At 35.4% G+C, this 12,395-nt stretch overlaps 2 protein-coding genes across 2 annotated transcripts; both read right to left on the bottom strand.

Moving 5' to 3' along the window:
- Window positions 1-3,639: 3,639 nt before the first annotated feature.
- Window positions 3,640-4,805, bottom strand: LOC149398624 (receptor-like protein 43). The gene is made up of 3 exons (XM_089614632.1): window positions 4,439-4,805; window positions 4,256-4,260; window positions 3,640-4,099 (listed from the first exon to the last, which is right to left on the bottom strand). Exons 1-3 carry the CDS (start codon window positions 4,803-4,805, stop codon window positions 3,653-3,655), a joined length of 819 nt encoding a protein of 272 aa, XP_089470758.1. The 3' UTR covers window positions 3,640-3,652.
- Window positions 4,806-4,817: 12 nt separating this feature from the next.
- Window positions 4,818-5,918, bottom strand: LOC149398623 (receptor-like protein 53). Its single transcript, XM_089614631.1, has one exon. The coding sequence runs from the start codon at window positions 5,916-5,918 to the stop codon at window positions 4,818-4,820; it is 1,101 nt and encodes a 366-aa protein (XP_089470757.1).
- Window positions 5,919-12,395: the final 6,477 nt, after the last annotated feature.

Here is a 12,395-nt window from a genome sequence, read left to right as displayed (position 1 = left end):
AGTTTTAAAAATTGATGCTTATTAGTCTTTATACTTCATACGTAAATCATATGAATTTCTAATTTAAACCAAACCATGTCATTTTCCTCTAATATCAAGTATAGATTCATATAAAATAAAAAATAAAAAAAGGACAATGTACCATTAAACATGGAGAAAGTATCAGCACAGCAGCCTTAAAAACACCCAACCCTTAATCAAAATACTCAAAACTCAACACGAGTTTTGAACTTCTACAACTTATAATGATGTGCCCTAAATTATTTCTTTATTTATTTTACCCAAAAGAACCAAGAACATAAATGCAGCTATAGAAAGAACACACCAGTTTAGCGACGCGCAAGTAAAGAACAAGCATTTGGTTAGTGTAATTTGAATCCCCCAATTAGCGCATTTCCAAGCTACCTACTTTACTATACCCAACAAAGCTTCGTCAAAAAATCAATCTTAATTTGATTATAACCAAATACCCTTCGAATCCAAATCCCACACCGAACCCAAAAACAAATATTATCTCACAATGCCAGAGCAATCTCAACTAACCATAGGTGATTTAAATTCATTTTATTCAATAAGTTTTTTTCATTCCCCAAATTATCAAGGGATGTGATGATAATTAAACTGAGAATGACGAAGAAGGAAAGTAAAAACAGAAGTGCCACAAACTACACATACACCACGAATTCAGGAACCCTAAGTCAAAGAATTTCAGATCAAGAACAACAACAAACCGAGCCCAATCTAACCCATATACCATGAAAAATCACAGAACAAGCAAGAGAAATCCAAAACCCCTAATTTCTAAACGTAAATCGAACTAAAAGAAAGAAGAAATTTTCAAATAGAAACTCATACCTCTTATTAATGAACGAACTACGGACTCTTTGTCTCTCCTTAACCAGAAATCCGCTCTCAAGACCTTGTAAAGAAATGAAACGGAGCCATAGACTAAGATTAGACGCGATTCAACTAAAGAAACGAAGATGAACGAAGGAAAAAGAAAGACGAAGAACAGAGGAAGGACGAGATCTCACCAACACAAGTCCGGCGACGCTCAACCCTCACTTACTCGCTCGCTCTCTCTAACTCTCACTCTCGGAATCTCTCTGGCTCGCTCCTTCTAGCTCTCTTTCTTTTTCTTTTTATTCTTTTTGATGTTTTTATGGTGAAGCAAAGAAAATAAAGAAACTATTCAATTTGTCTAAGTGAATATAGTGTTGTTTCTATACTTAGTCAAATTTGAAGATTTCATACACTGTGTTAAACAAAATTATTAGTGGAAAATTTCCCTCCACACTTAAATAGTAAAATTTTGTTAATTTTTTATATTTTAAGTATTACAACTCCATCTTTACCTTTGACTGTAGTGTAAATGTGCCAAAATTTTGTGGGAAATTTCCCTCCATTTTAAAATGGTGAAATTTTGATCATTTTTAATATTTTTAGTAAAACCACTACTTTTTTATATAAGCTGTAGAGAAAAATAGACCATTATCTACAGTTTTATATTCGACTATAGTTTAATATAGGCCAAAAAAAAGGTGACCGTAGTCTGTATTCAAAGACTCCATTAAAAGGCTAAACTGAAGTTAAAAAAAACTGTAGTTGTATCTCATATTTCTGGTAGTGAATATCACTATGTATGACCGAGAATGGTTTAGAGGGAACATGTTTCTTAGGACTGTAAGTGCTACGAGTATGCTTTGATAATTGACACACATCACACTGAAATAAGCTTGCATCTTTATTACGAAATAGATCGGGAAACATTTTCTTGAGATACACAAAATTAGGATGACCTAACCGATAGTGATTCATCATGATATCCCTATCGTTTTGAGAGAAGGCTAACTTATTTTGAAGAATGGAGGTTGAAGCTACTTTGTGGGAGTCATTGCTGGTCTTGAGAAGGTAGAATCCACCACACATTTCAGCACTGCCAATCGTCATCCCGGATCTCTTTCCCTAAATAGAACAAGACATATCATCAAAAACTGTTAGGCAACATGAATCCTTAGTCACTTTGTAAACTTATAGGAGATTGCAGTGCAACTTTGGCACGTATAGCACAGATTTTAGTGTGAGTTGCTGGGAGATTTTCACTGATCCAACACCAGCTACCAAAGCCCTTGAACCATCGGCTATAGTGACATACAGTTTCTCATCATTTGGAGTGTAATTGCTAAATCGATGGATATTGCTGGACATGTGATCTGACGCTCTAGAATCCATAATCCACACAATTGAGAGACTTGTATTCACATGGTATGCTGTTAGGGCTTGGATAGCTCGAGTTATAATACCTTTTTGAGCTACTAACCCTGATGAACTTGGTGTGGAGGGGTCGCTGGATTGATTAGCTTTTCTGATGAGGCAAGTGAGCATCTCCAGCTGTTCTGGACTGAATGGACATGTGGAAGCTGAGTTGGCTAGCGTGTCAGGCACCTTTGAGAACTTTGATGGCTTCCAATTGGCAGGTTTTCCGTGGATCTCCCAACACATCTCTCGAGTGTGCCCCGGCTTCTTGCAGTGTTCGCAATATGGCCGTCCCTTCTTCACCTTGTTGTAGGACATCTTGGCAGCGAAAGCTTGTGATTCTTCGTGGATGATCAAGGCTGAGGCATCCTGTGGACTCAGTGACGTTGATGAGTGGAGCTGATTATTCATCATGATTTTTTCTGCGGCTTTCTTCCTGTCTGACCATAGAGAACGCATCGCGGAGTGATGGGAGTGGCTTGATGCTCAAGATTCTCCCCCTGACTTCGTCCACCTCCTTGGTGAGGCCTAATAAGAGCTTGAACACACACTTTGTTTCCAGGATCTTGGTGTAGAGGATCGAGTCTTCAGGGCAATTCCACTTGTGCCGATCATAGACATCAATTCTCTGCCAAAGCCTGGTTAGAGTGCTGTAATATTGAGTTACTAACGCATCACCTTGTTTGAGGTCGTGAAGGAGATTTTCAGTTTCAAATAGCTCAGATGTATTCTCCGTGTCTGAGAAGGTGACTCGAGCTGCTTCCCAGATCTCCGAGGCTGTTGAGTATAGAAGGAAATTCTCTCAAATTTCCGATGTCATGGAGTTGATCAACCACGACATGACCATATTATTTTCGGCTTTCCAGATCCTGAACTTTGGGTCATCTGTCTTCGGGGCTTTGGCTTCTCCAGTGAGATGGTCGTCTTTGCTTCGACCACAGATGAACATTTGAACATACTGAGACCATTGAAAGTAGTTTTGGCCATTTAGTTTGTGGCTGGTGATAGTGTGTGGGTTTTGGTCGGCCATGGAGGTGTTTAAGGTTGGTGTGTCGGAGGATGATGTAAGGGCGTGAGATTGGCCGTATTTGGTCATTGAGATCGAGTTTGAACCCGCTCTGATACCATGTAGTCGTTTGGGAATGATTGAGAGAATTCTCGATATTATTATCTGATTATTATGATCGTCCTTTATACGAGTACATGAAGAGAAAAGATAACATACAATAACAAATTAAGCTATTACGTAGGTAACTGATAAGCTAACTTAACTGATACGCTAACTCCGCTAACAAACCCTAGAGACTCGGACTTTAACCTAACAAACTGATAAGCGAACTAGGACACAACCCGGACAAAAACAAAACAAAATCTATTTGGCTCTGCTTTCGCGTTTTTACGATCTCCTCCTAACATTCCTTGATTTCTTTTGCCTTCTCTTTGTGGTCATGAACGGTAGCTTTTCAATGATCCTCTCAGAAAGCCAGTTGAGCTTTCCGTCCGAGTACAGCAATATGTATCCGACGGAGATTCCAATCACGAAACCACTTGCGTAACCCATCATCAGAAGCTTCAAAATGAACTCGATTCTGACGCTCGGATGGTGATCGTCTTCTTTTTCGAGAGGAAATGGCTGCTTGGTGGGTTTGCCGCAAGTTTTGGTCAATCGGAACCCACACAAGTTCAAATTTCCCTCGAAGGACTCGTTACCGAACGTGTTGAACTGTCTTCCTTTAGGAATAGCTCCCTCGAGTCGGTTGTACGAAAGGTCAAGCTTTGCAAGAGTTGTTATATCGGCCAACGAGAGTGGAATCTTTCCGACGGAATTGTTAGAAGTGTGAGTCTAAGCATTGATTGGTTTGGATCGGTTACAAGTGCATTCATTTGGCAGTAAAGAGGAAGATTGATGGACAATAGTTTAAATTGTTTTTTTTATTGTCTTTTATGAGCATTAGTGGTTTGTTTTCTCTTGTTTTAAAGCCTACGTTTCTTGGGCTGCTTGATCTTCATTGTTTTCCTATAAATAGAGTAGTCTTGTAAAGGTTTAAACAACAAAAAACACTCAACGTTTGTAAATTCTCTTTTTCATATATAAAGAAAATTTCCCCAAATCATTTTTTTTCCAGATTTTTTTTTCCTTTCCTCATCATTGTTCTTAAAGGATCCAAAGTTTGGAACCAACAAGAAGATAGGTCTAAACATTCGAGGCTGCTCAAACCTCCCAAGGACGAGGGTATATTATGCATAAGCGAGTTGTGTGAAAAGTTAAGGCCCTTGAGCGATTTGAGCTTCCCAAGCGACTCTGGGATCTCTCCCGTGAAGTTATTCGTGGAGAAATCAATCGCTGTAAAAATAGTTAGAATTTTCACCAACTCAAAGTCATAGCCTTTCATAGTCACCACTATGGTGTCTTGATAGTAGATGAAACCTACACGATTACCCATGTAACTAATCACCCCATTCTCTGTACCAGCTATCTTCGTGGCCGCAAATTTCTCCAAATACTTTCTTGGAAGAGCACCGGTGAACTTCTTGTGGGACAAACACATGATTCTCAACTTCTAGAACGGAGATTCATTTCTAGGGGCTCCGATCAAACCGTTGAACTTGTTATCTCTGAGTGCTAGGACCTGCAACAGAGGCAGAGATTCTAGCCAGCCGGGGAATGTATCGTTGAACGCGTTGTTTCCTAGATCTAGAACTTCAAGATTACTACAGTTCACTAAGGATCTCGGAAGCTGTCCTTCAAACTGGTTCCCATTTAGATTTAAAGTCTGCAGTCGATTTCCCTTTGAAAACAATAATGCAGAGATGGTGTCGTGGAGTCTGTTCCTTCGTAGATCGAGGACCGCAAGATGATTGATAACGCTTCCAATGCATCGAGGGATTGTTCCGCTCGAGTTTTTAAAAGATAAGTCAAGGGCTGCGAGGGACTTGAGGCTGCAAATGGAATTCGGGATCGATCCCGAGAAGTTATTTCGGGATACAGAAAGGACCCATAAATCGGGTGATAGAACTGGAAGCGGGCCCGAGAAAGAGTTGGAATGAAGGTCGAGGTAGAGAAGATGTTTCCATGGAAGTGAGTGAATGTATGTGAGAGAGTTATGAGATAGATTTAGACTGGTGAAAGAATCTTTTCCCATTTCCCACAACCATTTGGGAACCCCTAGTCCTTTGAGAGACTTGAGGAAGTGTGGGAATTCCGAGATGTTGCAAGAAGCCGGTTTCAATCTTTCTAAGTTACTTGTGTCTATGTAGTTTCCGGAGCCGGATATCGTGAGATTGTTAAAAGAAAGATCAAGCACACCTAACTGACTCAGCTTTAAAACATCTTCAAACTCCAAGTTACCGGTGAGAGTGTTGGAAGAAAGATCTAAGTTGTAGAGCTTCACATTGTTGAAGAGCGATCTAGGAACGATGCCGCGTAGGTTGTTGTGATCCAAAGAAAGCTCCACCATTGAAGGAGTGCGAAACTCGCCTATTTTGCCGCTAAAACGGTTATTGCTTAATACCAACTCCTCTATTTTTGGAAGCTTGAATATCCACGGTGGTAACGGCCCGTCAAAGAGGTTATTAGAGAATGATAGACCGGTCAGACTGCTCGAAGAAACGTTTTCGGGAAGTCGGGACGAGAACCTATTGTTTTCAAGGGATAATTTCATGAGATTTTCGAGTTCGAAGAGCGAGCGTGGAACTCGGCCGCGCAGACTATTTGTGGATAAATCAAGGAAATTTAGTTTTGGAAAGGAAAGGAAAAGCGAGCTGGGAATTTCTCCGTGCAAACGACAAGCACGAATTAAGATGTGTGTGAGGGACGACGATAGGTTGGCCAGCGAGGAAAGTTGAACGGAAGACATGTCGACATAAAAAATGTTGAGACTTTTGAGAAGGTCAAGTTTCGAGCGAGCTCTTTGAAGGCAGGCTCGGAGATTCGGCTGTAGTAGTTTTCTCGACTCCCGGTTATTGATAGACTCCTAAGGCGGCTGAAGGAGAAGAGGATGATGTTGGAAGCAATATCGCCTTGAGGTGATACTCTGAGACTTATCACATGTCCCGTGGCCTCGTCGCACTTCACTCCGTCCCACGTGCAACAATCTCTGCTCTTGTTCCAGTGATTCTATGTTTTGAGTCGGAGCAGAGCAGAGCTATCGCCAGGGCGACAAACAGGCTGAGCATGTCCATCACATTGAAATATTATGGAAATCAGGCAAAATAAAATAGGTAGTGAATGATTGGAAGGGAAAGTTTGTAGGGTAATCTAGTAACGTAACCAATTTCAAACATGGTTTTAAGGATGTAGCCAACGTTTGGTAAATTTTGTAATCTAGCCATTTACAGAAATAAACGGTTAGAAAATATCGAAAATACCCTCATGTAACATAAATCATAGAAACCAAATACTAGCCAACGTTTCAGCCAGCCGAAGTTTATTGTGCGTAAAATAAACAGAAATTAACTGAAATTAACAGAAAATTAGAAAGAAATAAACGTTCAATAACCAACTTTGCCAAATATAGATTTTTTTTTAATTCTAAATATATATACGTGTATTAACTTCGAAAATTCGTATTGAAAATTTGATCGGCTTGTGAATAACACCGTATTAAATGCGTATTAAAGGAATGGAAAAAAATATCAATTGATAACACCATCGACAACTTCAAACTAAAATAAACGGAAATTAACTGAAATTAACAGAAAATTAGAAAGAAATAAACGCTCAATAACCAACTTTGCCAAATATAGAATTTTTTTTATAATTCTAAATATATACACGTGTATTACCTTCGAAAATTTGTATTGAAAATTTGATCGGCTTGTGACTAACACCGTATTAAATGCGTATTAAAGGGAAGGAAAGAAATATCAATTGATAACACCATCAACAACTTCAAACTGGTGGGTATTGATCGGCTCTACTTGCACATATGTAAATTTATCATAATTAACAGAAATTAATAAAGCAGCGGAGATTAACAAAAAATTAGAAAGAAATAAACGCTCAATAACAACTTTGCCAAATATAGATTTTTTAAAAAAATTATAAATATATACACGTGTATTATGAACTTCGAAAATTTTGGTTGATCAAACGTGGGCTAGAAGTTTTGTAAGCAAATTCTAGTAGAGGATATTATAGTAATTAACATATTACATAATTAAGACACGTCATCATTTTTTGCTAGAGTGAAAATTTGGACGAAACGTTGGCTAGATTACAATTTCAACGTTTCAGGTGGCTTAGTTCGACTAATTTTTCAAGTTTGTAAGCGCGACATCTCTGTTTTTTTTGCTTAGTAAAGGGAGTGGGAGATTTGTGAATAATGGGAAGTAGATATAAATGAGGGTCCATTAGGTATATAACCAACTTAAATGTTTGTTTTTGCAAAATAGCCAACGTTTCGTAAATACAAGCGTATTTTTACAAAAATACTCGTAAATACCCAAAAAAATTTGAACTTATTTATGGGTATTTTTGTAAAAATACACTTCTAAATAAACGCGTCATTTCATTAATTTTCATTATCAGACAGGAATTTCTACTTTTCAAGTATTTATTTATGATGGAGTAGTGTGTGATCACTGGTTCACTGCTTCTTCAAGAGTGGAGCCAGTAAACTGGCGAGGTCAACGTCAAAATTATTAACGTAAAGAATTTAACTGAAGAAATTTAAACAGCACAAATTAAATTTAAAAGAATTTGTTGAATTTCATGTGGTGGTGGAATCAACATAGTTTTTCATGCAATGGTGGAATAATCAGTCTTTATTAACCTTTGTTTTTCTTTTCTTTCAAGGTTGTTGTTTTCTACACAGCAAGTACGTATGTAATTCTTTTCAACAAGTGTTTGTAGTCTTTCTTTGGTATTTTGTTTTCTCATCCAATCTTTGTTTGAAATTTGTATGTCATCCTTTTCCAAGTTATTCATTGAAAATTCAAATTAGTCGTCGCTAAAGTCTTCACAAGCATCCAAGTTACAAGTTTCGCTCAAGTTTCATGTAATAATGACCGGCATTGAAGAAATATATAATAATCCAAATTCTATATATTTTTTTTATATTAGAATCCAAATTCTATTTAAACAAGTCATTATAGTCTTTGTTTCGAACATTGTATTTTCTTAGAAGCTGCCTAGACATAAAAATATATTAAAAAGAAAAAAAATAAGATAATAAAAACTTTGAAGGACGATTCAAAGTCTTTAGTAAAGTCTTCACAAATATCCAAGTTAGAAGAGAGGTCTAACCGTCGAGGTTGCTCAAGCGTCACAGGGATAAAGTCAGGGACGAAGCCAATAAACCTAAACTAGGGAGGGTTAATATGCAAAAAAAAAAAAAAAAAAACATTTAGGAGGGCTGATTAATAAAAAAAATTAGGGTAAAAAACAAAATTAAAATTGGTCAGAAATGCAAATAATTTTTTTTATAGCAACACTTAATTTATATTAAAAAAAATTAAAAATTTCTTATTCTTATTTTTATACTGTCATAAATTACATGTAGTCAGTTTTTTTTCTTAAAATATTTAAATTTAAATTTTGACCTTCTTAAAAGTTTATTTCGATTTTTACTCTAATTTTATATTTTTCCCCTTGGCCCAACATGTTTACCTCATAGCTCCGCCCTTGAGTATCCCTAAGCGATTTGTGGGAAAAATTTGAGGCCCTTTAGCAATTTGAGCATTCCGAGCAGCTTTGGGATCTCCCACGTGAAGTTATTAACAAATAAATCAATAGAAATTTAGCGATATAAGCCACATAAATATAAGTGTTTGCGTTTTAGCCAACGTTTTGTAAATTTTTCGTAAATAGCCTGAATGCTTCGCAAATAGGCAAAAATATGACGCAACCAACGTTATTTACACATATTTACTAGAAATTTACTCTACGTTTTTTTTATCATTTTGATAGCGAAAATAGATTTACGTGGCTATTTACCAAAAATTATTTGAAAATTTCTAATGTTTCATATGGCTAGACAGTCACTGGACCCATAAATCGATAGACGTAAAAATGGTTATGAATTTCTCCCGGTACATTGTACATTTGCTTTATATAAGAAATTAAGACGCCTAACTATAATATCCTATATTAGGGCCTCACTCCTTCAAATCGATCTTGTCCTCAAGGTGAGCAATCCTATTGGATTGTCAACTATATTGCATATTTAAACAAAAATTACCAAACAAATTAAGTCTAGACCCAATACAAAATATAATTTGTTGGATCTTTTGTGGCATAATTATGCTTGACAAAACAAATTGCAACAGGGTTGTTCAAGTCAAAGCATCAAGAAGTTGTTCAAACAACTTAGCAGAGGGGTATTTGTGTCTTTTCCTCCCGCGCGGAACAAATCAACTAAAACAAGTAGTTTAGTTCCGATTTTCTTGGATGAATAAGATCCGATTGGGGAATCCGACTTATTAGACTTCGCGAATGTATAGGAACCTAGTCATATAAAAACCATCGAGGGTTTGTGTGACTGGGTCGTTCTTTTTATTGTTTGGCAAATTTACGTAGCCATAGCTTCGAGTTTGGTTTCACCATTCAGGAGATCTTCATCGACAACAAACTCAGAGCAACTCATAGCTTTTGTATCGTCGTACTAAGTATGAGAACATGTGTTTTGCATATTGATGTGAGTCTCAAACCTAAGAGGAGCTTAGGTTACAAAGAATCCAGAAGGTGTCAAAGACGAATGTTTTGCGAAGGGGAGTTTAGTCAAACTTAATATTCATGTACCTTTGACGATTGTTAGTGGATTGCTTTTCATTCGGACGTATCAGTCTCCCTGAGTGTAAGTGATTTTCACCGAGCAGGGTTACCAATCTTGTGTGTCTCTTATTGCTTTCGCTCATATGTTTGATTGATCATTACTCTTAGTTATCTGGATAAAATCAATCAGTTGTTCAGCAAGTAGTCACAACAACTTAGTTGAACAACCATCTAACATCACGTTAAGTAATTTCAATCGGTATCAGAGCGGGTCACTTGATTCACTAAGTGTGATCTTGTTTGATTACTAACGTATTTTTGTGTTAAGATGAACATGAAAGAGGGGCAACACATAGGTCGACCTCCTCTCTTGGAAGGTACAAATCATACATATTGGAAGGCTCGGATGAAAGCTTTTCAAATACTTGTACATTTTTTTAAGGTTTTGACTATTTTACTAAATTTTGACAAAATTTGGCTATTTACACATACACTAGTTTAAATTGACTATTATGCTTTGTACTTTTAATTAAAAGGTAATTTGTAGTCAAATTAAAAGGTAATTTATTTTCTATAAACTCGTAAATAGTATCAATATTTTTTGTGGAAAATCAATAATGCCGAATAAAAGTTTTTTCTGGATTATCCCTTGATTTTATTGCATTCGTGGTAAACGATACAAAAATGTTAATAGCTCTGTATTTTATTCAATAATTACTCTGTTTTATTTTCATTTTCTGTTCACCTGATTTTCATCATCTTTACCTCATTTCCGTTTTAAGATATGTCAACTTTTCCAAAAATCATTAATACTAAAATCGTTAATAAGAGATGCTCCGATATTTTATCCTACTGTTAAAATTCAAAGTCTAGATTATGCGTCCTTCAGTAAAGAAATAAATGTGTGAAGTAACCTCAGAAATTTGTCAGAAGATCACGTAAGAAAAAAAGAGATAGATTGTGCAGGTCTTTAGTTTATCTAGCTAATCATCAATTTCAAATATTATATAAAAAAAAAAAAAAAAAAAAAAATACTTCAGCTTAGAATTCATTTATTTTTCTAGCACGGTATAGTCAGAAAAAATAGAAGAACAACCCAGAGAGCTTTTGAATAACTTTATTAGTTTTTTACAAATAACTTTATTCGTTTTTTACCAAACTTAAAAGTAAAAGTTTTACAAAATATCTAGAAAATATAAATGATAAGTAACAGAGTAATAAAGAGAGCATAAAATTCATAGACAAATAAGATATGATCAAGCAGCTTCTACGTCAATAGAAAATTCAAAACAAAGATAATAAAGATATTTAGACGAGCAATTTGTCTTGAATTAATATGCTGATGACTCTCTGTTGAGACGATAACTCTTTTAGGTACTTCAAGATAAGAGATGAAAACGACAATTTTTTATTGAAAAACTAAGTAGTAAAATCAATAAAAGATTGTTTTAGTCTCAAAACTTGACCAATTCCTACCCTAGTAGTTGCGTGCGCTATGGTGTCAAAAATTCCACAAAAGAGAAACGTCGGGTAAAAAAAAAAGACTAAAACAATAGGCTGGTGTGACTTTCTGTGTGAAGATTTGATAAGGTGTTAAGTGTTGACTTGACCAAAACAAAAGAAAAAGAATTAAATTTAGGACTCAAAAGACAGTTGATGGATGAGAAATTTCTCGTTAGTATTGCGAGTGACTTCGGATCTGAAGACTCTGAATTTACCTTTTTGGTTTTTATTTCCAGAATTTTTAAATAGAAGATATGATAGCGGAAGGTTACAGGAAAGACACTAAATTCGCATAAAAATTACTCTGTTACTTATTTTTTTTAATTTTTTAATTTTTATAAACGTGGACATTACTATGTAATTTTATTAAAAAGCTCTTACTTGTGACGGAGAAAATCGTGGTTACAAGATTATTACTTATCAATTAAATAAAATAAATAGAAAAGAAGAAAGAAAGTAAAAAGTATATATATTACATAAATTTTTTATGATATCTATGCGTGTGTGTCATTCTTTATATGATATCTATGCGTGTGTGTCATCCTTTATAATGAAAAATGGAATATTAATTGGTTAACTATCAAAATAAAAAAAAAAACAGGAAAATAATCTAAAAAACAACCAAACTTATTAAGCGAGTCAGCCACCATGTCTCCTCTGAATATGCATGGTTGATGTGGATTTTCGTTAAAGCTTTTGTAATCATGTTCCATTGATATATTGTTTTTTATGCAAAAAAAAAAAAAAAAAAATCGACACCCAATATACATACTCTGTATTTTTTTTTAATTTATAAAAATATGTATATATAGATTAATTTAATATTAATTTAGAGATATTGACATTAATATTATCATTTGACTGCCTACCAAAAATCAACCAAAATTAGAAATTTGATAATTTTTTACTAAATAAATGTAAA

Source organism: Urtica dioica, chromosome 5 (genome assembly GCF_054948205.1).
Source record: "Urtica dioica subsp. dioica isolate 48M chromosome 5, U.dioica_male_clone48M_v1_H2, whole genome shotgun sequence".
NCBI classification, from domain to species: Eukaryota; Viridiplantae; Streptophyta; class Magnoliopsida; order Rosales; family Urticaceae; genus Urtica; species Urtica dioica.
The sequence above is the reverse complement of the archived record's forward strand: the minus strand, read 5'-3'. Positions and strand labels throughout refer to the sequence as shown.

Excerpts from the sequence above, each read along its gene's own strand:
- LOC149398623 (XM_089614631.1), bottom strand. The coding sequence starts at position 5,918 with ATGAAATTATCCCTTGAAAACAATAGGTTCTCGTCCCGACTTCCCGAA.
- LOC149398624 (XM_089614632.1), bottom strand. The coding sequence starts at position 4,805 with ATGTGTTTGTCCCACAAGAAGTTCACCGGTGCTCTTCCAAGAAAGTAT.